At 36.1% G+C, this 27,861-nt stretch overlaps 2 protein-coding genes across 2 annotated transcripts in view; one reads left to right on the top strand and one right to left on the bottom strand.

Moving 5' to 3' along the window:
• ulk4 (unc-51 like kinase 4) overlaps window positions 1–14,613 on the bottom strand; it is a 199,133-nt gene extending 184,520 nt beyond the window's left edge. Inside the window, exons 1-14 of the mRNA XM_084435286.1 lie at window positions 14,392–14,613; window positions 14,165–14,302; window positions 13,976–14,075; window positions 13,716–13,855; window positions 8,371–8,527; window positions 8,165–8,266; window positions 7,435–7,518; window positions 7,254–7,329; window positions 5,764–5,868; window positions 3,992–4,080; window positions 3,316–3,385; window positions 2,648–2,708; window positions 791–898; window positions 588–648 (exon numbers count right to left, since the gene is read on the bottom strand). Coding sequence (XP_084291412.1) covers window positions 588–648; window positions 791–898; window positions 2,648–2,708; window positions 3,316–3,385; window positions 3,992–4,080; window positions 5,764–5,868; window positions 7,254–7,329; window positions 7,435–7,518; window positions 8,165–8,266; window positions 8,371–8,527; window positions 13,716–13,855; window positions 13,976–14,075; window positions 14,165–14,302 — 1,291 coding nt within the window. The 5' untranslated portion in view covers window positions 14,392–14,613. The remainder of the gene's footprint in view (window positions 1–587; window positions 649–790; window positions 899–2,647; window positions 2,709–3,315; window positions 3,386–3,991; window positions 4,081–5,763; window positions 5,869–7,253; window positions 7,330–7,434; window positions 7,519–8,164; window positions 8,267–8,370; window positions 8,528–13,715; window positions 13,856–13,975; window positions 14,076–14,164; window positions 14,303–14,391) is intronic.
• Window positions 14,614–15,426: 813 nt separating this feature from the next.
• trak1a (trafficking protein, kinesin binding 1a) overlaps window positions 15,427–27,861 on the top strand; it is a 79,776-nt gene continuing 67,341 nt past the window's right edge. The window contains exon 1 of the mRNA XM_084385859.1: window positions 15,427–15,920. The gene's annotated coding sequence lies outside the window, so the exon portion shown is untranslated. The remainder of the gene's footprint in view (window positions 15,921–27,861) is intronic.

Raw genomic sequence — 27,861 nt, 5'->3', positions numbered from 1 at the left:
TACTAAAACTTTAAAATTAAAATATAAAATAAAAACTATCATCTAACTGATTAGTTATCTTAAACTTGAGAATAAACTCTCTGTACATTAATCAGAGTTGAGAGAATGTATTTTAGTATTAATAAATGCATATATAAATTACACACTTTTAATATTTGCACAGTGTGAACTTTTTGACAAAGTCCACAGAAAGTTATCTTCAAGCAATATTACAACCAAAAATTAATGCACCCTTTTCACATTTCCAGGGTTTTTAGAAGCGGAACTTGTCACAGAGGTGAACGGAAAGTACAACAATTATAATTTTTGACTTTATAATTATGACTTCGCAAATGAGGAAAAAAAATATTGAAAATATTTAACGAACCTAAATTTAAGTCTTATTATTGATAATGCTTCTTCTGAGCTGTTGAGCGTTATGACTGGATTATAGAATCAGTGAGCTGAACTTGAAAACTAGATTCAAAGTACAAATTCATTCATTCAAAAAAAATAATAATCTATGGAATATGTACCGGTAATAGAGTGACATTGACAATTTTCCTCTTAAATGATCACAAAAAAACCCCCTAGATCTTCCTGTTTACCTGAGTGTGCTGGTACACAAAGCGTTTTGGGGTCAAAACGAACTGGAGCAGTCTTTAAAATCTAAAAAGAGAGCAAAATTAGAAACTAACACCACTGTTGGTTAGACAGAACATTGTCATATTCACACTAGGATAGGGACACAACGTTTAGAAAACAGGTCCCTCAGACATAGTCTATTTTGTTGGACTGAAAGTCTCTTTACCTTTGGGTTATCCATGATGGGAGTAACTGCAAGGTCATTATCCGTGTATAAAAGTGATTTAATACAAGTGTTCAAGTCACTCTGCTCCTCCACCATAACACTGGATTCCTACAGAACACATGTAACACACTCCTTTCCTTAACACGGTTTAAATAGTATTGTAAAAAAGAATATTTAACACTAGTGTTATAACTTCTGTTAAACTGTAAAATTATATTCCTGCACCACTGTGATCAATAATCCAGAGCAAGGTTATCCAATCGTATCTTTGTGGTCGTGTTCTTTCCGACAACAAAGCACTTGAATGCAACAAGCTCGTAATCACGACTTCAGAAGTGGGAAGTAGGAAATTTCCAATAACACGTGAAGCCAGCATAAGCTCTGCAGGATTGCACATCCCTAAAGTGGGTATAACTATGGGTGCGTCTCAATTAGCAGCTCCCTACCTTCTTAAGTCATGAACCAGTATATCATGTACAAATTCAGGCACTGGTAAGGACAGAAAGGACCCTGGCTCACTACACATTGGAACACTGATGTTGTCGACATGACAGCGTCCTCATTGTACATCATCACTACTGGCATTTATGAACAACAGCAGAGCTGATAGCTTTAGTATATTGTTGTTATATTATTATTATACTATATTTTTGTATGTTATTTTAAGTACATTATGATAAATACTTTGCTTGTTACATATACAGTTTGTGCAACATTTTAGCCATAAATAAATTATAAATGTTAGCTAGATTATGCTAATTACATGTCTAGCGATGTATGTTTATGATGACATGTAATTCAATAATGGTTTGTATTTTAAAAACATCTATCGCGCCCCATAGTGTAGTGAGTTGGCTCATGTAATTTATGTTTCGCACTTTAGAACTTCTGTTAAGGGAACATAGTGAGCATCAATGTTCCCACTGTGGTCACTGGACTATTTTTAACGATGTCTTCACTAACCTTTCTGGGCTGGCAGAATGAAATTACATAGAAGCCTATGAAGGAGTGAGACAGCTCTCAGATTTCATCAAAAATATCTAAAGTTGCGTTCCGAAGATGAACGAAAGTCTTACGGGGTTGGAACAACATGAGGGTGAGTAACATTTTCGGGTGAACTAACCCTTTAAAATGTCCGACTCTCTAATCGTCCTGACTACTGATTACTATGGAGCTGATTGAGACACACCCAATATCTGCGTCTCATTTTGAAGGCTGTGCCCTATGGATGTCCCATTTCAGGAAAGACACCATTATAAATTCGACTGTTATTCATTTTGAGGTGCAATTTATTGTACGTTTTTTTCTTACTTTTGAATTTAATGGTTACTTTTCTGAAATGAGGCAGCCTCAATGATGTATGCGGCCTCCAGAAGTCACAGCTTTGAAATGAGACAGCAAATGTGCTAGTTGCAAATGGTCATTTTAAATATATCCAGTAGATGGTGCTGTGGTATAACAAAACATATATGCAAGCCTGAGGTTAACTGTTGAACAAGCATAAGGAATAAACTAATAGCTCAGCTTTCAGCGCTTTTAGTATGGACTGTGGGACGTGTACAGAGGACACAAAAACGTTTCACAAAAATAAGTTTGCCAAAATTTAAATAAGTGCTTGGACACATTCTGGATGTCAAACACTAGTGGAACCTGTGACTACACACTGATAGAACACTTATGTAAACATGAGGGGATCTGACTCCATACATCCATTATAAATTACAGTGGGACTACTTTGTTAAAAGCCATTGCAAATCTGGTTAGCTTTGGGAAAAGCTAGCATCATTTTCTGAAGATGCCAATTGCTTTGAAACTTTGTTTTGGAGGGCAACTGTGTGGTTATGCTTGTGAACTCACTTGAATTCCAGGCCGATTGTCCTCCATCTCTCTAGAGCTTGTTCTGGGAGTTGGTCTGGAGCTGTTTGATCAGAGATACAAAACAACTGAAACATACAGGAATATCCTGATACAAGCATTGAACATCCCTCATGACATACCACAATATCAAAAGAACACACAATGTCTCATGACCTTTCATGCAAATGTTTGAAATTAGTTTTGTAGATAAATGTATATTATTATATTATGCTTATTTCTATAAATATTTCTTTACAAAACTAAAAGTTTAATTTTATTTACAGTTTTAATGGAGTTAGACCAGATGCAGAGAAGGAAAAGCGGCCAACAATTGTCCAGCATACAAGTATTTATAAATAAAAAAAGAAACAAATATATATATATATATATATATTATTTTTTTTAAATAATGAAATACATTTTTATTTGTTTAACATTTTTATTTGCCCACTGCATATAAAACACTTGTTATTTATTTTATATTTTTGGTAGCTGCACGTTAAAAGTAAGAGACTAAAATATTCTGATTTGACCATTTTAATAGTTTTAATGTTTACAAACGGGTCCAAAAAACACAGAAGTATTAAAAACTACATGTTAAAGTGTTTATGAATGATTGTGAGTTCAGAGAGATATAAATGAAGATACAGGAGAGTGATTTGAGGTACCTGAGGAGGAAAATGGTCTCTTTGGAATCAATGTCCAGCGCAGACTTTGGTCTAAACTCAATCACATCATCTATGATACAAAAACATTACAAAGAAAAGGTCGGACAAAAAAATAATGATGAAAACAATGTCTTCCTAAAATAAAAATAAATAACTCTAATCCTTGTAAGACAATCTAGAAAAACAAATTAAGACCCAAGGAAATCATATGTATGGCAGGCTATTCAACAGCAATATGATTTTTTGGCATTTTTTTTTCAATTATAGTGTTTGTTACCACTGTAAAAGATCTGTAAAACAGGAAGTAGTTTTTTTTTTTTTTGTCCTGGAATACAGCTCTACTGTTTCAAACGAAGCCCATTTTGGCAGATTAAGTTTGAACAATGTACAGTACAGCAAAAAAAAAAAAAAGTCAATTCATTCACGTTTACATAAGTTCACTCTTCAGTCATGTAGTGCCCCTCTGTTAATATGCAATGGAGGTATAAGCCAGCAGTAATCTAATCCTTAAGTGAACAGATGTGTGTGTGATTTAATACTGAACATAAATATCACACATGTGTACGTGCTTGGCGACCACACATGCACTGACAGAGCATAGGCATCAAATCCACAGAACCTATGCAGGCACACAGAGTGTGGCAGGACGTGCTGACTCTCATGTCCGCTGCATTACCTAATGTGAAGGACTTGCTGAGGTTTGGGCTGGCAGGGTCAGCAGATGCTGTCTGTGACTCCTCTGCTGTCAAAGGGGCCAAACGCAGGCTGAAACACACACACACACACACACACACACACACAATCAATTGGAGAAGACAATAGACAAATTTAAAAATGGGATGTACTGTAGTTAACACAGCTGGTGCCACACCAGATACTGACTGCTACTTTTGATATTGACCGGGGGGGTATAATTCTCAATAATATTATGTAAGAAAAAAAAAACACTACTCACTGTCCTAATACAGTAATGAAAGCCATCCTGCCCTGAGACAATAGTTTGATCTTTGTTTTAATAAAATCACTAAATGCAACGCAACAAATACTACCAAGATGTATATTTTCAAAAGGTAATTTGATTTATTTGGCCGTCACTAGTAAAAATATCACTGGTGTGTGTATAAATCAGAAGATTTGGGCTGGCAAGATTTTTTTAAATAATTTGCTTATGACCCTGCATTTATTTGATTAAAAATACATGAAAAACAATAATAAAAAAAATGAATTGAAATGAAAAAAATTGAATACTACTGAAATTTAAAATGATTTAAATTTGTAAAAATTTTTATAAAAATTGTAATTACTATGATGGCAAAACTGAAAAATCATTCTTATATCCTAATTTGGTGCTCAAGTAACATTTCTTATTACATATGCGGACTTGTGGTTGAATCACAATGGTCTTTGTTTTGGCCCACTCAAAGCAGCTGACACCAGATCACGATCACAATCACAGCCCGAAGTCAGCATCACTCCACACTTCCAGACTTCATCAGATCTGTTTAACCTGGTGATACCTACAAGCTATAACCTGCTTATAATGCTTCAACCAATCTGCTTCATCTTAAAACATCTACCTGCACAAATGAAGTCTTCATTTCCTGACCTGACCTGACCTATATTTAAACTTGGCCAATAACTTCTGATTCTTCATAGTTAATAGCAACAAAATGGCATAAACATATGTACATAACTGTTCTGGACTCATAAAACAAATGACTTAGGAACAAATGAAATAGATGTGGTGTGTTTTCAGAGCAAGAAGCGCCAATACTTCTGAAAAAAGCTTTTTATAAAACCTGCATTTGTTGTGTTAGTTAGAATGGGACAAAGGCTTATTGTGTAAGGCATTGTGTTGAACACACAGGCAGTGTATGAAGTGTGCCATAGGGCTGTTTGCCCACTCACTGCATCAATACTAGACTGAGAGCTTCTGTGCACAAGATGATCTATAGAGCCATAATCAAACACCAGACTCTTTAAAGTCAGCATAAAATGGAAGTTGCGATTGTCTTTTTTTTCCCTATTGTGACTTAAATCCTATTGAAAGGGCTTCTCGAATAAGAAAAAATTTAGGACGGGACTTGATTTTGTCCATCGGGAATTGAATGGATCTTTGTTGTTTGCTGTTGTTTGTTTGTTGCATGAGGGAAGGGAAGTTATTTTGATTAAAGTTTCAAGGGCATATGATTTTTTTTTTTTTTTTTTAATGATGTGCACGGATAAATCATTGCGATATTCGATAAAAAAGAAAGAATCGTCAATTTTGATTTCATGTGACTTTAAGGGCTTTTGGCTAGGGTCACAAGTACAGTAAAATGGGTGTCAGTAATCATGGTTTATTGTAAAAAAACATAACTGCTCGATTGGCTTAATAAAGAACGTAATACTTAACAGAACAATGTCAAGAGCACCACAATAGACATTTGGCACTACTGTCAAATATACCTGGGTATCAGCGAGACGTCACCCTGCCCTTTTCCCATAGTGATGTGTGTCTCTGAAAACACTTCCCTCCAGAACGGTTGAGCTACTAAAAGGTCCCAGCTTAACCTACAGATGACAGTAATTTAGGAAATTCACAGATGAGCACTGAAGCTACAATGTTAATGTAATGTGACAGGTTCAATGGAGTGGAAAGAGTGAATGCTTTTATTCCTGGTCATATCACTCATGGTACTCTAAGCAAATGTCCAAGACTATAAATTGCATTATTTATTTGAAATTAAGGCGAGACACGGCAGGCAAAAACATTGATTTTTCATGCAGTGGTCAGTTTTGAGATTTTGGGCTAGTTTACTCCTTCAATATGTGTTCTTTCAAGCTGCTATAAAGAAAACGTTGAAAATATACATTAAGATGTTTATTATATTACAATTTGTTTACTTGCAGCAGCAAACTTGAATTAACCAAGAAGTTAGCATTCCAGCGCGACATGCCGAGTTCCGTCTGTTTACTGAAGTCTGTCGTGACCGGGATCGTTGTAAAGCGCTGAGTCTCCTGCACAACGCTATGTAACCCAAATATAGGCATTTCCTTTCTATCATTAACCAATCGTGAATGTCCAAAGGGGTGGATTTAAAGCTAATGAGGGCAACTTTGTGCATGACTATGTTAATTAATTGAGTTACTGCAGTTGTAGGTCTTATATGCCTGCCATGTTATTAAATAATCAGTTTTCATGAGCTTGAAATATTATATATTATTATTACTAAGGGCCTGAGCATTTATTCTGTTTTTGAGCATTTTTTTCCAATAGAAATGGATTAAATTCCCCTATTTAAATCTTTAAATGCCGTTTTCTCAAAATGAGTTTTTTGTGATTCTCCAGTACAAACATCTCATCCTATGTAGCACCTGTGTACACCACACTTTCCTGTTATACACTTAGCAGTATTCTGAAGATATTTTCAGAGGGATTTGTTAATAAATCATTCCTGGCCTGACATTTAAACAATAAAAAAATATGGCAAAAATTGATTTTTTAAGGCTATGGACAGTATATTTTGATTTCCTAGGTAATGAAAGCATATATCCTGAAAACCCTCTGAATCTTGTGTGTAAACAAAATGAAAAAATAATTTTGCACCTGGCTTTATCTTATGTTCAGATCTATCAACCGAAAATATGTGCAAAACCGCACATATTTAATGAGATAATGCATAATTTGCATAATTGTACATACAAATTTCAAAAACTTGTAATACATTTGTTTTATATACTTGTGTAAGTAATCGACTGAGGAAGTTTCATGGTGATATCTATTATTTAAAAATGTTACCCTATTCACCTGTAGTGTCTCGCCTTAAAGAACTAAAAGAACGATTCGGTGTCTATCATTGTATCCATCTCATATTCATAAGTATTTAGTAATGTGATTAATAATAATAAATAATTAGTAACATTTCTCCGAGAAGAGATGTAAATAAATACTGTACCTTTTCACTGGGTCTTTCTGAAGTAAACCCATGACTAGCTTCTCAAACTCTACACTGGGCTGTGTGAAAGCAGGTTCTTAAAAAGAAAATAGATGTCATTACATGCATCATAAAATGACCACTTAAAACAAAACAAAAAAAACATTATAAAGTACAATATGTTAAAGGTGAGGTGTCAAACCTTTTTGTCTTAGGGGTGGAGGATCTTCATTTAAAATTAGATCAACTAGACCGGTCATACTCTCAGAGACAAAGGAAGGTTTTCCTAGGAAACAAAGAGAAAACACTTTACTTGAAGCCTGTGTGTATAATGTATTACAGTTGTTCAAAATGTACATTGTTATGCATCATATATTTTCATAAATACTTGTAACCAAAGTTAAAATGCATTATAATATTTGCAGATTCCATGTTACATCTGAAATGTGTTGTTTGTCATGTGTAACAATGAATAGATCTGTAATTTAAAGCATTGAACTGATTTATTTGTGCTGTTGTTTGAAATGTGTTTATTGTTCTTATTTTATTACTGTCTTTTTACTTGTTTTTTAAAGAAAAACTTTGCATTGAAGAAAAGTAGATTTTTGTTGGTCTATGCTGTCAATTATAGTTCTTTGAAAGAAAATCAAAATCGGCAAAAATCGGTATCGGCCGGACACACTTCGGGAAAACAGAATCGGCCAAGAAGATTGCAATCAGTGCATCTCTACATTACAATTATTCATGATATCATACAATGCCACAAAATTGTAAGGTGCATTACATAATAGGCATAATCAATGTATTGAAAATACTTTTATAATGCATTATACTGTATATAAAAGCTTTAGGTAAAGTGTTACTAAAAACTACACTGCAAAATAATGTCTAGGCAAATTCATAGGCTAAGATGAAATGATAAAATGTGTAACCTGTGAACATTTCATAAAGGATGCAGCCTAACGCCCACAGGTCACTGCAGACACTGGAGTCTGCTCCTCTCAACACCTCTGGAGCGCAATACACAGGAGAGCCTGCCAGAGCAACATCTTAGAATAAATCATACAAGTGAACAGTGAAGGTAAGACAGACAAGTACTGTACAGCATATGAACAGTGAAAGGAGTCCTGCTGCTGACCTTTAATTTTGTCCTTGAAGTTTTGTGGAGTGATACAGTCTCCAGCTCCTGTCTCCTCTGCCATCACAAGAGAGAAAAACTCCTCCAGACTTTCTCCTTCAGCTTTGGACAGGCAGAAATTGGAGTACTTTAGAGTTCCTGGTCCATCCAACAAAATCTACATGAATACATGGTGACATATTAGATAAGTTTGAAAAAGAAAAAAAAGAAAGGTTTAGTGTTTGTTTAACCCTCATGTGGTGTTCATGTCATTTTTGACTGGAGAAGATTTTCTTTTTCCTGAAAATACTAGTTAATGTTATCGCATTGAACTGAAACTTAGTGACTTTGTTCACAAAGACTATAACAACTTGTCCAAATTTTTTTTTTTTTTTTTTTTACTTTTTTTGTGTTGTTTTTTTCACCTTGTTACACTTATGGTGTTCCCGGTCAAAAATGACAGGCCTACACAAAATAGCTTATAAATCCCTCGTTATGCTATATTATCCCCAAAAATTGGATTCAATCTTTTTATCAACTTGTTTCCTTTCAATTAGGACTGGTTTTGTATTCAATTTTCAAATAGTTTAATTGTAGGAGTCATTTATCCGAGCTTATGCACCTCAGTTTTTGAGTGAAAAAAGCATTATTTGTTAATAATTTTGGCAATATTGAGAAAAATGCCTACTATCAAATAAATGAGGCCTATGAATAATCAGATGCAAATATAAATATAAAACCAGTCCTCATTGAAAGAGAACAAGTGGACAAAAAGATTGAATCCAAGATTGGGTGAAAATATGGTATAATGCGTGATTTATAAGCTATTTTTTATAGGCCGGTCATTTTTGACCGGAAACACCACAAGTGTGACTATGTGCCATATTTTTTACAAAACAAAAGTTTCAAAACAAAATTCCTGGTGAAATATTAGAGTAGACTAGTGTGATCAACAGTAGCCATTTTTTTTCATTTTTTTTTTTCATATTTCCAAATTTACTCATAAATTATTAGTTTTTTACTCAAAAAATGAGATGCCTACTCTCAGATAAATGAGGCCCATGATTAATCAGATGCAAACAGAAATATAAAACCAGTCCTAATTGAAAGAGAACAAGTTGACAAAAAGATTGAATCCAAGATTGGGTGAAAATATGGTATAATGAGTGATTTATAAGCTTTTTTTTATGGGCCTGTCATTTTTGACCGGGAACACCACAGGTGTTATAGGGTTTTGAACACCACATGAGGGTTAAATGAGTAGTTATTTTATTTATTTATTTGCCACTTTTTAACTTCCATATTGCTTGTAGGAAAAACAAATTTAAGAAAACAAACCAAAATAAAACTTAAAAATAGACATTTTGATAAGTAAAACATCATGATCACATGTGGTGCATAAAGGGGATAAAGAAATCATAAAACAGCAGAAAAGCTTGGTAATAAAGAGTGTGGTTTTAATGGGTAGAAAATGTTATTAAATCCGGCATGAAACAGATTTCGCTATTGTGGGGTAAATTCGAGTGAAGAGTCTTCTCGAAATGTAGAGCGGGAGTCGCGGGACTTGATTTGATTGAATCGTTGTTGTTTGTTATGTGCTGTGATCTCATGTGAGTGACAGGTTGGAGGCGGGCGATTATTGTCCTGCACACGTCATTTGAGAAGAGATGTCGTTGCGAGCGGGAGAAGGAACATGAATTTAAATTTTTAGAAAGTGCTTAGCGTTAAAGGGATAGTTCACCCCAAAATGAAAATTGTATTAATTGAATGAAAAATTACTCACCCTCATGTCGTTCTTTTTCGGAACACAAATGAAGATTTTTTTTAATTAAATCTGAGATCTTTCTGTCCCTCCATTGACAGCTACGCAACTGACACTTTGATGCTTCAAAATGTTCATAAGGAGATCTTAAAACTAATCCATATGAACTGAGCGGTTTAGTCCAAATTGAAGAGGCGCGATCGCTTTAATACTGTATGAACAGATTGAATTTAGTCTCTTATCCACATATAAAAACATTCATCAACTCACACATTAGTTGTAGTAAACAGAAGCTCAAGCATGTTTCGCTTGATGTGCAAGAACCAATGAGGTTCATTCTCGTGTTACGCAGCACGTTTGAGCTTCTGCAAGAACCAATGAGGTTCATTCTCGTGTTACGCAGCACGTTTGAGCTTCTGCAAGAACCAATGAGGTTCAGTCCCATGTTACGCAGCACGTTTGAGCTTCTGCAAGAACCAATGAGGTTCATTCTCGTGTTACGCAGGACATTTGAGCTTCAGCAAGAACCAATGAGGTTCATTCTCGTGTTACGCAGCACGTTTGAGCTTCTGCAAGAACCAATGAGGTTCAGTCTTGTGTTACGCAGCACGTTTGAGCTTCTGCAAGAACCAATGAGGTTCATTCTCGTGCAGGGTACCCCCAGGATCCTCCAACTTAAATTCAAGGCTTTTTAAGACCTTTTTAATACCATTTCAAATGAAATTCAATGCCAACTTCGTACCAATTCCGACAGAAGTATGAGGGGAAAATGTAAAATCTGTATACATTTTAAACCCTAAAAAAATAATTATGTACAAGTAGACTATTTCAATTAAATAAAACATTTTATTTAAATTATCAGTCATATTTAATACATACGCAGCAGCGTTGTAGCGTGCACGTGTGTGGGCCAATGTTAATTTTGGCAGCCATTTTTGATTTAGTCTTACTCTTCATCTTCAGACGAAAATACTTATTGGTCTTAGTCACATTTGAGTCATTCTGCCTTTCATAGTTTTAGTTGACGAAATGTGTTTGCATTTTTTGTCAACGTTTAGTCATTACTTTTAGTCAAACTGCAGTTACTTTAATTTTGGTAACTATTTTATATGTAGTCTTTAGACAGAAAATGTCATAATTATTCTCTCTAGGCCAATTCGATTAAGCTTATGAGAAATTAAAATTAAGCTAACAGGCTGTATTGACATTGCACTCTTTAGCAGTAGCACTTGTGCAATTCTACATATCCCTTTTCCTTAGTTCTCCCATTTTTTAGAGTGCCGTACCCCCTCTCTTCCACGACTGCAGTCACATCTTTCCATTAAGGGACAATATTTGCCCCATTTAATCGATTTTTCCATTTCATTTTTCACCTTTATAATACTTTTAAAAATAAATAATGCTTTAAATAAAACAATGTTCAATAAATATTCAATGTTAAAAAACGTTTATTATTAATAAAAATATGATATTAAAATCGCCAGTAGGTGGCGGTAACTCATTGTCTTTGTCAAAGCCACAGATTTTGTTGCAAAATAGAGCAATAAGCCTGTTTAAAATTTAGTACATCACTTAATGTTACCCCTTTTTTTTACTTTTTTTTTTTTACTGTTGTATAAAATCAATGTCACATTTGAAATCGTGTGGATAGTTGGGAAACATTGCATTCTTGCTCGCATAATGATCAACATTAAAAACACTGCTGTATATCAGCCTGCATTTTGATCGCAGATTTAGTCGCACAAACAGCGCAAGCGGCTCGTGACAGATATTCTCAAATGAAGATCGCTGAACTCCAGCTTGTCTGTGTTTTCAGATCATCCGCGCTTCTTCAACAATGTAGAGAGAGCGCGCGTGGATGGTTATGGCCAGATACTACTGAAAAGACCGGGTAGAAAACATGCTCTTTTAACAGAAAAGCTCTGATTAGTAACCATCGTAACGGGTGCGCGCGCTTTGCGCGACCTTTCGCGTGAAGCGCGAGGTGCACTCAACGTTACGCGACTAATTTTTAATTAGTCTACATTAGTAACAGCTAATTTTGTTACAGTTTGAATTTAATCATAGAAAAGGCAAACAAAAATTAAGACCTTTGTAACGAAATTCAAGACTTTGTATACCAAATTCAAGGCTTTTAAGGCCTTAATTTGAGATTATCAAATTTAAGACTTTTTCAATGCTTTTAAGACCCCGCGGGTACCCTGTCGTGTTACGCAGCACGTTTGAGCTTCTGCAAGAACCAATGAGGTTCAGTCTCATGTTACGCAGCACGTTTGAGCTTCTGCAAGAACCAATGAGGTTCAGTCTCGTGTTACGCAGCACATTTGAGCTTCTGCAAGAACCAACGAGGTTCAGTCTCGTGTTACGCAGCACGTTTGAGCCTCAGCAAGAACCAACGAGGTTCAGTCTCGTGTTACGCAGAACGTTTGAGCTTCTGCAAGAACCAACGAGGCTCAGTCTCGTGTTACGCAGCACATTTGAGCTTCTGCAAGAACCAACGAGGTTCAGTCTCGTGTTACGCAGAACGTTTGAGCCTCAGCAAGAACCAACGAGGTTCAGTCTCGTGTTACGCAGCACGTTTGAGCTTCAGCAAGAACCAACGAGGTTCAGTCTCGTGTTACGCAGCACGTTTGAGCTTCTGCAAGAACCAACGAGGTTCATTCTCGTGTTACGCAGCACGTTTGAGCTTCAGCAAGAACCAACGAGGTTCAGTCTCGTGTTACGCAGCACGTTTGAGCTTCCGCAAGAACCAACGAGGTTCATTCTCGTGTTACCCAGCACGTTTGAGCTTCTGCAAGAACCAACGAGGTTCAGTCTCGTGTTACGCAGCACGTTTGAGCTTCTGCAAGAACCAACGAGGTTCATTCTCGTGTTACGCAGCACGTTTGAGCTTCTGCAAGAACCAACGAGGTTCATTCTCGTGTTACGCAGCACGTTTGAGCTTCTGCAAGAACCAATGAGCTTCATTCTCGTGTTACGCAGCACGTTTGAGCTTCTGCAAGAACCAATGAGCTTCATTCTCGTGTTACGCAGCACGTTTGAGCTTCTGCAAGAACCAATGAGCTTCATTCTCGTGTTACACAGCTCGTTTGAGCTTCAGCAAGCAGTTTGTTCTCGCGCATCAAGCAGGATCATTTGAGCTTGTCTATGTTCGCTGATACATTTTTAAATGTGAATAAAAGCCTAAATTCAGTCTGTTCATCATATAAAATGATCCAAGTCTCTTCAGAAAATTTGGACTAAACCGCTCAATTCATATGGATTAGTTTTATGATCTTTTTATGAAGCATCAAAGTTAGTTGCGTAGCTGTTTATGGAGGAACAGAAAGCTCTCAGATTTCATCAAAAAGATCTTCATTTGTGTTCCGAAGATGAACGAAAGTCTTACAGGTTTGGAACTAAATGAGGGTGAGTAATTAAATGACATCATTTTTATTTTGGGGTGAACTATCCCTTTAAGTTTCACCACCACCAGTAAAAACCTAGAAGCAGCCCACTGTAAAACTCTGTTTAGGGTGTAATATGACACTTCACATACACTAGCTCAGGATGGACATACATTACAAAGGCTTGCCTAACAGGTGTGTGATGCTTAGGCCTATACCTTCGCAGGTGTGAGATCCGAGACAACAATGCCAGAGTCGTGGATGTATTTAAGACCTTTTATCAGGTCAATGGAAAACTCTCGCACTACATCCTCAGACAAGCACTCATCTTGAGCGATTAGTGCTGCCAGGGAGCCACCTAGAAGAAAAAGAGAAAAAAAACTTAAAAGAGGATTTTTTTCAAACCTTGAAAAGCAAGAAACGGGATTAGAGCAGACTTAGTACACTGGTAAAAAGTTGTAAAAGTTTAGGATCTCACCTGTGCACATCTCCACCACCAGCCACAGATGGTTGCTGGTCTCATACCATTCATAGAAAGATACCACATTTTCATGCTTAATGTCATGGGCAAGTCTCACCTGTGGAGATGATGTGACATTTATCAAACACACAATGTGCAAACTCACTGTTTAAAACAAATAGCTGAAGAAATATTAAATTTGCATACGTGGTTTGTTAATTCAGGTCTCTTGGATTTGTCACTGCAGATGATGGCCACGAAATGTATGCTGCCTTTCCTTCTGCCCTTATAAACAACTGATCTGCTACCTCTCCCAATCTCTTCATACAAAATAAAGTTCTCCATCTACGCAGCGATAAAAAGCATGAACATTAAAGCCAGAACAACCGTCTAACCAGCCAGTGTTTAGATGCATAATAATCACATAAACACACCTGCAGAGACTCACGTGAGATTGCGAGCTCGAGCTCACTCGCAGTTCACAGTACTAACCACAAACACAACTTCCTGACCAAAAAGGCACTACATAAATTCAATAGTACACACACGGACCGATTAACACCATATTTAAAACACGTCCCGGTTCTCCTTGTAATATTTTAACAATTTATTGGGGTTAAATACGGGTGTAGCTTTCTTTTGTACAAGTTTTTCTTACGCGCGGGTCGGCAACTGACAAATGAACACAAAATTAGAAGCGAAACTAACTCGCTCGAGGGTGAGTCATCTCAGTCACAAGACCAAAGCGTTTAAAATAGCAATTTAAATTATAATTATATTATATAATTGCATTATAAAACAATAGAAATTGAAAAGGTATGTAAAAAAAACAAACCCGCATGCCTTTTTACTATCTGTTTTCAACTTTCTAATATTCCTACACCCCTACTACTGGAAGATTCCTCGTCGCTAGGATACAGAAGAGGACGCACTTTTGCGTTTAGGAAACAGATTCCACTGAGCATGCGCATCCACAGCACCAGCCATTGGTTGAATACACCAGAATCCGGTTACATTTCACCTTCTTCTTCTTCTCTATTTTTCTTTTTTTTTTAAATATTCAAATGTGTCCAATGTTTATTATATTTATGTAACCATATACATTAATATGCGCTTTGTATTTTGAATTAGGTTATTGGGGAACTTGAAGTAACCTGTGTATGTACAACAGTCTATTCCTAACTGTTACTGAAAGTTTGGTTTTATTTCTTTGCATTTTATTTTATGTTACTGCAGTTAGTATTAAGTAACATTACTGACACTTTTATCTGTCTCTTTGTGTGTATGCAAAACAATCAAAGCAGACTACTTTTACACTGAAATTTAACGTGCACTGCTTGATTATAAAGAGAAGGAATAATAACAGTCAAACATGCTGTCTTTAACATGTAGTTGTGAAAGAGTTGCAAAAGCTCGGAGGATGGGGAGTGGCGTCACGCTCTCAGAGAGAGAGAGAGAGAGAGAGAGAGAGAGAGAGAGATCAGTGTTGTGTGTCTGGGGCGGCGAGCGTGTAGCAGCGTGTGATACCGGCTTTTCGGGTGAGATTCTGGGCATCATAACGTCCTTATTATTGGGAAGAGCACATCTTCTTTATTCGTTCTTCTTTCACCCAGAGAGCTTCATTGAGGGGAATTACAGATGCTCAGATCACTTAAAGGACAGAAAAACCAAACTGAGCAGGATCGCTGTGCTACTTTTCATACATACAGCAGGTCCATTGAAAGGGAGCCGGCCGGGGATCACTTTGTTTTCGGGTAATCACGAAATAATGTCCACTACGTCGTAAAAAGTGTGCCGATTAAATAGCGTACGGAGTAATTTGGTTTGACAACTAGCAGGTTCTAAAAAAACAAACAAAAAAAAAACAGGATTGTCTTCAACGACTTTTCAAGTAACGTTAAACCTGCATCTGATCTGGACTATTTTGTATTATTTTTGCCTAAAGGACAGCCTTCATCGAATGGTAAGTTGATACACTACATCATCACCTTTGATCGTCTAAATATGCTTAGCCATCGTGTATGCATGCTGTCTATTATCCTACACCTGACTGTGTCCCAAAATCTAGTGAGCTGCCTAGCTAGACAGCTGACTGCAACGCGCATAATGATGCCAAAAGTGCTGCACGCGTTGATCATTTAAGTTTTGAGACACTTCCATAGATGCTGGTTTTACTGGTCCAGGACCAGGTTGGTCTGTTGGCTCGTTTTATACTGATTTTTAGGGCACCTTCAGCCTGGCCACTGGCCAGACTGGGAGACCATCTTAACCAAGCTAGGAGACCATAAAACCACTGTAGGCTCAGTGGAGAAACATCTATCCTATGACTTAATGTCCAGTAAACTTCAGCAAGCAACTTTTAATAAGCTCTCACTACAACCAAAGCAGATTATGGAATCCGATTACAGCAATCTCATTTCTTTAATAGGCCTACTCTTGAGATTTGATTTGATTCGTGTTAGAGCAGCTCGTGTTCAAACTGTGTTCATACTTGACCTTTCAAGTACACTGTAAATCAATTATATGAGCAATAATTTGACAACATTTACATTGCTTTAACAAAAAAAAAAAAAAGTTATACAAGATTCAACTCAATTTTTAAGTCAGTTTAAGGTAATTTAAGTTGAAATGACTTAAACATCCAAGTTGATTGTAGGCTACTTAAAAATTTAAGGCAGCAACTTTCTTTACAGCGTAAAAGACTGACAAGCAGCAATACTTGATTCTATGTAATATTTGTCTATTTATTTTTTTAGTTCTGACCCTGATTCTTGAGAGTATATCAAGTTAACCTCATCAGATGGAAAAAGTGAGAGTGATACACTTTACAAGCAGATGGTATAAAGTTCATCTGACCCCCTGGTCCTACTATTTTAGTGACGATATCACACAAGTCTTGTGCCCATCAGGACAGGGTTACTGGCAAAAATAAACATGATGAAACGTAAGAGGTGAAACTCTCCTTTAGCTATCCCCAGGAGTCCCCAAGTAGGTTATTACCATAAATATGAATATTTTCAAATGTAATGTTTTTCTCTCTACAGTAACATGCTCAAGTTTATTTGCAAGTGAGTGATTCAAAATCATCTGACGTCATCTTGTAGGAATTCCATTGATTTGTAATGTTAAAAGCTGAATATATGATGAATACTTGACAAAAACATGGTGATTGTATTAGCTGCCATGTTTAATGAAACATCAAGTTACTTTCACAGCTGGCTGTGTCCCAGATTCTGCTGATCAGACTGAACCTAGATCATGACATATTCACAGCAGTGCTCCTGTAAGGTGTCGTAGTGTTCAATGGAGGATCGTGTAGAAATGTGAAGTGAAACAGAAAGTGTGTGACTTTTAATCCTACAACGATTTACAATCCTCATGTTGCATAATAGCATTATATGCCCAAATATAAGAATGTCTGTTTCAGTTTGCAGCAGCTGTGTCATCCCTAGAGACCAAGAAAGCAAATGAGCACACTTTTTTTTCCTCAAGGGTTATTTGTTTCTGCATGTGTGGTTTGCTTTCATGAGCACGTGTGCTTGAGGTCATGTTATAACGGCTGAGATGGGTTACGTTGAGTCATATGTCCTCTCTCATAGAGTTCAACAATAACTAGCTGCCCGGGTAGTGGTTTTTTCATATTAGACTGTCAGAAAGAGGTGTCTTTATCTTTTGTGTATTCCTCGTATGGTGGTTTCTTAGCTTTTGTCTTCTTTTATTATGATGTTTGTTTTCTTCTTCTTTTTTCCCCCCCTTTTTTCTATGATGATGGTATTGCTACACTGTAAACCCTAATAAGCTGAGTCAACTTAAATGATTTGAGGAAACTCATTCCCCCAGTTTAATTAATGTAATGGTGTCTAACAAAACTTATTGTATCAAGGTCATCTAATGTGGACTTCCTACTGAATTAATTAAGTTCAGATAACTTAAAACGCAAGTATACCTTAAAGGATAGTTCACCCAGTAATGAATATTCTGTCATCAATTACTAACCCTCATATCATTCCAAACCTATATGAGACTTTTTGTTTATCTTTGGGACACAAGTGAAGATATTTTTAATGAAATCTGAGAGATTTCTGTCCTTCTATTAAAAGGATACGTTTACACGACGACGATATACTAAAAACGGAAAAGTTTTTCCTTTGTGTTTTTCATGTACAGACGATACATTGTCAAAATGATCCCCATTCAGATCCACGAAAATGACAAAAAAAAGTGTATTGTTCTGCCAGGCCAGTAGTTGGCGATGTTGTAAAGAAACACTATACATGACGTCACCATTTTCACAATTTTACGTTTTTAAAGTTTACACAGAGGCGATAACAGTATCGTTTTCAAAAAACTTGCACTTTGCAACCTGTTTTCAAAAGTTTGCATTTTCAGGCCCAGAATGATACTATTAATTTTGAGGTTTGCTGAAGTTTACATGTGAGAGTGCTATTAAATATATTAGTGATTTTAAAGATAAATGTAACTTTAGGCTAGATGTTGGTAAAGGTGATCTATATGTATATATAAGTACAATTAAATATCGAATACTGGCCAAAACTGATACAAATAAATTTGCTTGCCCAATTGCAGGCACATCAAATAGCCTACATCATATGTATTTTTGATATCTTGTCTATGATTCTCGAATTATAGAATTATCCATAACCTGTTTGGTAGATAGACATCTACATTTTTAATAATGAGTTGCTTTTTACTAATATAAGCAATGTAACTGATAGCTTGCTCCTGACTCTTTAAAGGCCGCCTTTAAATGCACTCAATTGATTTTTCTTTAAGAGTTTTTCTGGGTGCGCTTTGTTGTCTTTCTTTTGGTTGTAATCTCAATCCAAAGGGAACTGAGTTAAGTGATCCTCCTGAGTTCTGTGTGCGTTTAGACCTCTTCCACTATCTACCATCTGTGTTGTCATCACATGATAAGATGCAGGATATTGAATTCGGGTTATGTGTAATCTTGTTATATTTGTGGCTTTCCGAGCATCACGTTTTCGGGTCTGTTTTATATTTCAGTATCAAGATTTGTCCAATTGTAGTTCTCATACAAAATTGTATTTACATCCGCACACTCGTACACCAGAACTCAGTTTGGAGGAACGTCATTTCAGCTTAATCAAAACAGCTAATGTATACTCAGTCGATTAATATGGAAGTGTCATAGCATATCTGCAAAAATACAGCCACGTGCTATTAATAGAGCTTACTTCCTGTTTCTTGTCCTCAGCACTTCTCAGACAATTTGAAGAGTTTTAGTTGAAGAACCAGAGAACACACACATACTGTATGCACTACCATTCAAAATTTGGGGTCAGTAAGATTTTTTTTTTTTTTAAGTTATTACTTTTATTGATCAAATGTGGTTCTTTTGAACCTTCTATTCATAAAAGAATCCTGAAAAAAAAAAAATCAGCATTTCCACAAAAATATTAAGCATCACAACTGTTTTCAGCATTGATAATAATCAGAAATGTTTCTTGAGCACCAAATCAGCATATTAGAATGATTTTTGAATGATCATGTGACACTGAAGACTAGAGTTATGGTGCTTAAAAATTCAGCTTTGCATCAAAGGAATAAATTGCAATTTAAGGTATATTCAAATAGAAAAGTTATTCGAAATTAACAACATTTCACAATATTACAGTATTTAAAAACATTTAAAAATTGTATCGATCCTACACTCTTGAATGGTACATGGATTCATCCGGCTTATTTTTTTATATATAGTTGAAGGTTTCTGCCATGTTCAGTCAGAGGTTGAGAAGACATAAAGCCTGGCTACATCTATCTCAGGATTATTTTTTTATGTTTTAAAATTGCTATTAATAAGGTCTTTGGATTTCTAAGAGTGTTTACACGACAACAATGTACTAAAAATTGAAATTTTCCTTTGTTTTTTTGCGCACAGGCGACAACTTTGTCAAAACGATCCCTGTTCTGCGAAAACATTTAAAAACGCTGTATTCTGCTGCCAGGCCAGTAGTTGGCGACATCACTTTGTAAAGACACATTAATGCATCTATAGACTGAACACATAATATGCATGCGCATGACATCGTTTACACAAATTCACGTTATAGTTTACACAGAGACGATAACAGTGTCGTTCACAAAATTTGCAATTTGAAACCCGTTTTCAAAATTTTACGTTTTCAGGCTCCCAATATGCCGTTGTTGTGTAAATGAATGACCAAAAACAGTTTTAGTTGAAAACAGTGTCAGGTAAATGTCCTCTAAGGTGATGTGACATATTTTTTTTAATTATAATCAGTTACTCTGGGTATATAATCTACAACAAACACTTATCTTTTTTCTATTTTTCCTTTAATCACCCAGATAAAACTGAAGAGAGACTTCAAACAGAGGCACATTCACAGATGATAATAGATCAGTGATTTGCTGAATAAATCAGGAATTTGTTTAGTCACGTATCCAACACCGGTCCCTTACAGTGGTCTCCAAGCAACCGTAATCCAATCAGAATATTTATTTTTCTGTAATAAGGCAGGGCCTCCTTTCCTTATGAAGGAAATAAGCACAAATCAGCCTTAAACGGACTAGAGGAGATGATGTTTCTAATGAGCTCTTTTCATGCTTTCCAAAGATCAGCTTTTGTGTTTAAACTTGCTTCTCTGGATTCTTACCCAATCACAGAAATCACCTAACACAGGGTTCATGCCATCGCCTCTCTCTCTCTCGGAGCGCTTGGGAAATACAAGGCCTGAGTGGAAGCCAACAAAGGCTTGAGGAGGAGAGCTGGATTTTGCAAATATTTTCCACATCATTTGCTTGTTGAACGAGCATGCTTGGGAAAGTGAGTGGCAAAATTACAAGTTAAGGCAGCAAGGAGGGAAATTAATGTGACCAAGGTTAATAAGCTACAGTGAGTCCTATGTCTTTATCTTAAAGAGTGCTCCTTTGTGTGAAGTGTGAGGGTGTGGTGGGGGTAGGTCTTTCGCCCCTGTCCCGTGGCCTCCTCCTGAATGGCCCCTGCATTTAAAGACAGTCCCAGAAACATAATGGAAGGAAACTGCTTGTCCGAGACAGAGTTTGAGTAAGGTAAAGCTCTCTCTCTCTCTCTCTCTCTCTCTCTCTCTCTCTCTCTCTCTCTCTCTCTCTCTCTCTCTCTCTCTCTCTCTCTCTCTCTCTCTCTCTCTCTCTCTCTCTCTCTCTCTCTCTCTCTCTCTCTCTCTCTCTCTCTCTCTCTCTCTCTCTCTCTCTCTCTCTCTCTCTCTCTCGTTAAACTTTGTTGGAGCATTGAAGCTTTTATAGCATTAGGGAAAAGCAAGTTAATTCTACTGTGAAGTGAACTGAGCATACACTTTATTAATAGTTTATGGACATCTTTCTGCACATGGCTGGTAGATAATGTTTTTAAGGTCACGAATATGTTTTTAAGGTCATGATATTCCCGAAACAGCCTTTTAGTTTGTTTGTTAGGCAGATTATTGATTCCTGCTTGAGTTTAGGTTAAATTGATGTAAATTGAATATTGTTGTGTGTTAGGGTGAAACTCAGAAACCTATCAAGAATACACCCAAATCTTTTATATTCAATATTTTAACCTAAAAAATGTTTTTCTTAAAGACAATTGAATGTGGCATCCCTACCAATTATTACAACTATAATTTAAAACAAAAAATGTCATTCTCATTGATAAAGCAGGTAAATTATGCTATTTATAATTTATAATATAATTTAAATGTAATTATATTAAATAACGCATAAACATTGTGTCTGTATGTCATGGTTGTAATTGCTGTAACTATTTGATTGAATTGAGTTTTATTAATAATAAGAAAATCATTGTGACAAAGAAGACAGAATGATTGTCATTATTGTACATTACTGTAATCGATAAATAATGTCACAATTCAAACAGATCTTGATGATCCTAAAAATTGCTGTAATTTTGTAATTTAAATTATAAGATATATTAGAGAACTATAAAAGGGGCATTCCTGCGATTCTGTAATATTTCAGTCCCACAGACATTTTAAACTGGTGGTGGTTCACCAAAATGAAATGTTAAAAGCTTTTCACAATATTTTGGTATGTCAATTATGATGGATAAAAATAAGTATTGCATTTAAATAATTTTTATCATAAAATAATGTATTTTTCGATCGTACACTAAGCATTTTGTCTTCACTGAATGGCACTTCACTGAATTTGTACTTTTGTAATTTGTAAGTTGTACAGACTTATCGATCTGTAGAAGTTACAAAAAAAATATATATATATGTATATATATGTATATATGTATATGTATTTTTTAAATAATATTATTTTTTTATATTTATTTTTTTATAATAATCGCTGTGCATTTACTCTTGGAAACATTGTGTTGCAGGCAAGGTTGTTCTGTAGTCAAAATATTCCATAATCCAACAGATCAGACATGTGACTCCCGGGAATATTTCATGAATTAGGATCTGAATGACATCATCAGCATCTGAAATGATAAAGTCTAAAACCTGAGAAAAACGGCCTACCTACCTCCTAACATATTTTAGAGGAAACAGTGATCAGTTATGGAAGAGAATGATTGTGCAGTCTGTTGGTTGGCATGGGAACTAAAATTCCCACTCATAACACCAGCATGAGGCATTGTTTCTGATGTGTGGTCCTGTTGAGTCAGCAGGTGTTTTGTTTTGAGTACACTACACAGTACACACACACGGCATAGCATTCTTTGAAGTGTTTTTCATTTGCCTGCATTTGATCTTTATACCTGAGCTTTATAGACAGACAAGAGGTTAAAAGCGACGCATATCCTTTTAGAACATGAGACGGCTCTGAGCTGCAGGAGAGCAAGAATGGTGTTGAATGGAGACCAAACCGTTGTGGTGAATGTAGTCCATTACTCACACATTGACTGAATATCTTATGTTATAGCTGAAAAGCAGATCCCAAAACGTTTGCTGAAAGATGATATTTCCTAATAGAACTGCTTGTATTCAATAGGTAAACTAATGAGTTAACAGGCCTAAAAGCAGCATGATATGAAGCATCACAAGCAGAGCAGGACATCATTTGGTATTGTAAGCTGTAAGTCTGAGGTGAGAGCAAAACTTGTTTATTATCTGTCTGAAGGCTTTGTTCAGTCAGGTTTAGATCACAATACAAACTTTGTGTTCTCGTTTCTATCTAAATGTGTCAGGTTTAAGGTCAGTAGGCTAAGAGTTTAATGTCACAGCTGGCCTTCTTTTGTTTGGGTTGTAATCGGGATGGATTGGGATTCTTTGTTTTTAAATAGGAGTGGGATTCTGGCTCAGTATCACCATCCTGATAATGAACGCTGAGCAGAATTCTACCATGTGGTTTATTGCCAAGGTTTATTGCCAAAAACATAGTTTTGGCTTGGTTTTGAGCATATAGAACTTAGTCTTGTATGTGTTAGACATGTCTATGTAAATATGTAAAAATCGTAAATATTGGTACGATTTTTAAAATGTTTTTGAAATTTGTATTTTATGCTCACTACGGCTTAAAAATACAATAAATCAGTAATATATGGGCTGGCAGTAGATTAACCACGCACTTATCGTGAAATTAACCATAAACCATTTAGCTCGTTAAACAGGTTAATTTTGTCATCATTTGCTGTATATCTAGCAAAGTAAACCAGCTGATTCTCACAAAACTATTTTTTTATAGGCAAATGCAGGTGTCTTTCCAAAAAAGGACACTTGGAGACTTTAAGACAAATTTTGAATTAATCGCTTGTTAACCAGTAACCATTACTCCAGTCTGTAGTGTCACATGATCCTTCAGAAATGTTAATTTTGTGCTCAAGAAACTTTTTCATTATTATTATTATTAATGTTAAGAAAAGGTGTGCTTTTTTGTGAACTGTAGTTCATTTTATCAGGATTCTTTGATGAATAGAAAGTGAAAAGATTTCAAATAGAAATATTCTATACAACATCTGTCACTTTTGATCTGTCTGATTTGTTACTACCCTTCAGAAGCTGCTTATTCATACAAAATAAGTACAATTTACCCAATATCTACAACATTTATATAAAATTATTACTATAAAAAATGTCACTCTGGGACTTTGAATTGATTCAAATAAATGAGCTGAATTTGCCAAATGAATTTACCACCTGAAATTGATCAAGTTTTGAGGTTTAAATCAAAGACATTCAAACATCACTTTCTTAGTGCTGTCACACTTGCAAGGGTACTTCTTGTGAATGATTAGAATTAAAATGGCAGTATTCCCAATGTTGTTTAAAGTTGCCTCCAATTTGATGTTGATAAATTAAGGCAAGTATTAAGTAATCAGTATTAAGGCAAGCACATAATAGGATATGTGCTCTTTCAGTGAAGGATGTGTGTGTGTGTGTGTAAAAGTACAACATTGTGCATTGTGAACAATAAGCTACACACTCCAGCATACAGGAAGTCCCCTCCACTGCAGTGTTGTGTCCTATTCCCATGCTGCCGTTCTACAGTAGGAGCTGCTCTGAATGGTGTAATCAGCCGAAACACAGGTGGTCCAGGCCATTGTTTAGTGCAAAATACAACAGTAAATCTGATTAAGAAATCTAGGGAGGTGCAGTGAAGGATCATTCCTCATTATGTCTAAATAGGAAAAACATTCAGAATTTCCAAACACTACATTTGCAGCGTTGCTGTTAAAGTAGGCTTTCTTTCTTTTTTAGTATTATAGTATAATAAGGTGACCAGTTTGCACAAAGGCTTTGAGAGTTCATATTTGCCCTTGGCAGCAGCTGGTTATGATGTCATTATGGTCCCATTCACAGTTTCTTGGATTTGTGTGCGGTTCTTTGAAATAATTGCCGTCAGAATGATTAGGTAATGCCTCTTTGTAAAAGTGTAATCGCTCGGAGACAGACATTTTATGGTCTGTACAGGGTAGAATTGACTTTGATATGAACATGCTGAATCTTGTTGCTTTAGGCACAAAATACAAATAGTTTTGTAATCCTGTGTCTGGTCTTGCTAAATGTTTGAATTTTAAGGTGGATGCAATGGGCTCATGTTAAGGCAGGTTTGTTTTTATAGCAGGTTGCGTTCACGTGGCCACAACACAAGACCTGCCCCGGGCTGATGATGTCATTAGAATTGTCCTGACACATGGATGACTCTTCTAAGTCAACATGAAACAAGGTTGCAAGTTTACGATAGTCTTTTCTTCACTATAAAATGTTCATATGAATTTACCTTTGAACAGTGATGGCGAGGTCAAATTTGGAGGTCAAAAGTACCATTGTTTTCTCATGTTTTGCAGAAACTGAGCAGTTGATTAGGTTTTGTACATAATTATTTTGGAATTATGCATGGGGCCCTATGATTTTCACAGTGCAGAAATTCATTCATACAATTTTTCAACTCAAAAGTAGGGCTGTACACTTAATCAAATCACAATATGGACTAGTGTCTGAATGACTGTGAAATTAAACCGGAAATAAAAAATGTATTTACTTTATTAAATGTAAAATTTAAATATGAATCCTGTGTGTCTCTGTGTGAATGAGCGGCACAGTTTTGTCTACTACACATACTCAAACACGTGTGATATGGTGTTTTCAGCATCTGTCATCTCACTGTATGACAACACTACACATTAGGGCTGCACGATATTGGAAAAAACTAACATTGCGAGATATATATATATATTATATTATAATTTTTTATTTTTTTTTATTATTATGTCAAATGTATTGCGATATAAAAACAGTTTCACCAGATGAATAGCTCTATTTGGAAAGAGTTAATCCAACATGATCCAAAATCACAAATATAATACGTGTTTGATATTTACGACTCTTGATCGGGCTGCCTCTCATGTGATACCTGCGATAGCCAATGAGAGCAAGCTTCACCAACCGTATGTTGCGTGCTTCGAAACTTGGCAGGCACAAACATGTCACGAAAGTGGAGTATTAAGAAATAAGATCATCCATATTCTTTTTTTCTCCTTTGTTTTTCTTCCCGTAAAACAAAACTCACGCCAGGAGAACCAGCTGATGACGTCTTCTTCTCAAGTCACGTTTGATCTTGCGAGTCTCCGTGAGATCTCGTCTCGCTGTGAAAATGTTACTACAGTCGACAGGTGGTCTCGCAGTCCGTACGAATCTTCTAGCGTGTGCATTCGGTATCGGTTAAAATATCGGTTGAAACTACATTATGTCTGTGGTCTCTCACAGTTTTAAAATCGTTTAAGATTTGAAAATCGTCTAGTGTGTCCCAGGCCTTAACTGACAGGACCTAAAACACGTGTAAAGGATAAACTTTCACTCTATGATGGTTAAACTTTGCAATAAATCTAGAATTGTGTGCTTTTCCAACCCAGTTGCCTGGTCTGTACGGATCACAGTATCCACTACGATCCCTATACTTGACATCGCACATTATGTGATGTGACTATCACAGATGCGCACATCGCGATATCGATGCTAAAACGATATATCGTGCAGCCCTACTCCACATGAACTTTATCTTAAGAGCTACTCTAAGAGTAGCATTTTACAGTTTCATTCATTTAAACTAGTGTCAGATACACAGAAGAATTAGCCAGTTGCTTTAAAGGGATACTCCACTTTTTTTGGAAATAGGCTCATTTTACAAATCCCCCAGAGTTAAACATTTGAGTTTTACCGTTTTCGAATCCATTCAGCCGAACTCCGGGTCTGGCGGTACCACTTTTAGCATAGCTTAGCATACATCATTGAATCGGACAAGACCATTAGCATCTCTCTCAAAAAAATGACCAAAGAGTTTCGATATTTTTCCTATTTAAAACTTGACTCTTCTGTAGTTACATTGTGTACTAATACCGACAGAAAATGTAAAGTTGAGATTTTCTAGGCTGATATGGCTAGGAACTATACTCTCATTCCTGCGTAATAATCAAGGAACTTTGCTGCCGTACCATGAGTGCAGCAGGCGTAATGATATGACGCAGCGCCTGAAAATAGGTCTAATAGGTTAGACAAACTTATGGTGCGTTCAAGTCATCTCGTATAGATCGTATTTACGAGTTGAACGCACTTGAACGCCACCACAATGTCGTAAATACCAGTGGGGAGCTCGGGATTTTCTCTAAGCTCCGGTCTTTACGAGTTGGGGGCGTGTCAGTGATTAACATGGCGCAATACACAATACGTAAAGGTATTTAGCTGTGATATTGTCAGGCTTTTCTATTAACAGCTCAGTTAGCTAATCACCAACACAGAATATGATAGTATTATAATATAACAATGCAACATGTAACGATGTGTTGGCAGTGGCTTCATAATAAAAACATAAAAATACAAAGTACACCTGATGCACATTTCTTTGTTCTTCATTTTCTAGAACAAGAGTTTAAGAACCTTACTGTATTTTTGTGTAATTAATTAAGAGAAAGTACTCCGACATTTTGCTCCGACGAAAGTGACTTGAACGCACATGCCGTTATAAGCACGACTTCCCACCTCGTACGTACGAACTTCCCAGGAGGACTTGATCGCACCAAAATCCCGGTCACGTTGGGAGTTACCGAGCTGGGGACTATTTTCAGGCGCTGCGTCATATCATTACGCCTGTATAGTTCCTAGCCATATCAGCCTAGAAAATCGCAACTTTTCATTTTCCGTCGGTCTTAGTACACGATGTAACTACAGAAGAGTCAAGTTTTACTTAATGTCTTAACTTAATTGTAAAAATCTAGTAATCTGTACTATTCACATACTATGCTTTGTTTACTCAGAAAACCCAAGTTAAGGTTAATTGATTGGTTTGAGTGTGTTTTTTTGAGGCGGGGAAAATCTTAATTGACTTTTCACTCATTTCCTCCACTTCTGCAGTTATTTTTCTCTGTTTGCATTCACTCATTTCCCAAAGTCATCTTGAATGTTGAAATTTGATCAATTGAT

This window comes from Rutilus rutilus, assembly GCF_951802725.1.
Source record: "Rutilus rutilus genome assembly, chromosome: 17".
NCBI classification, from domain to species: domain Eukaryota; kingdom Metazoa; phylum Chordata; class Actinopteri; order Cypriniformes; family Leuciscidae; genus Rutilus; species Rutilus rutilus.
This window is presented reverse-complemented; position numbering and strand designations above follow the sequence as displayed.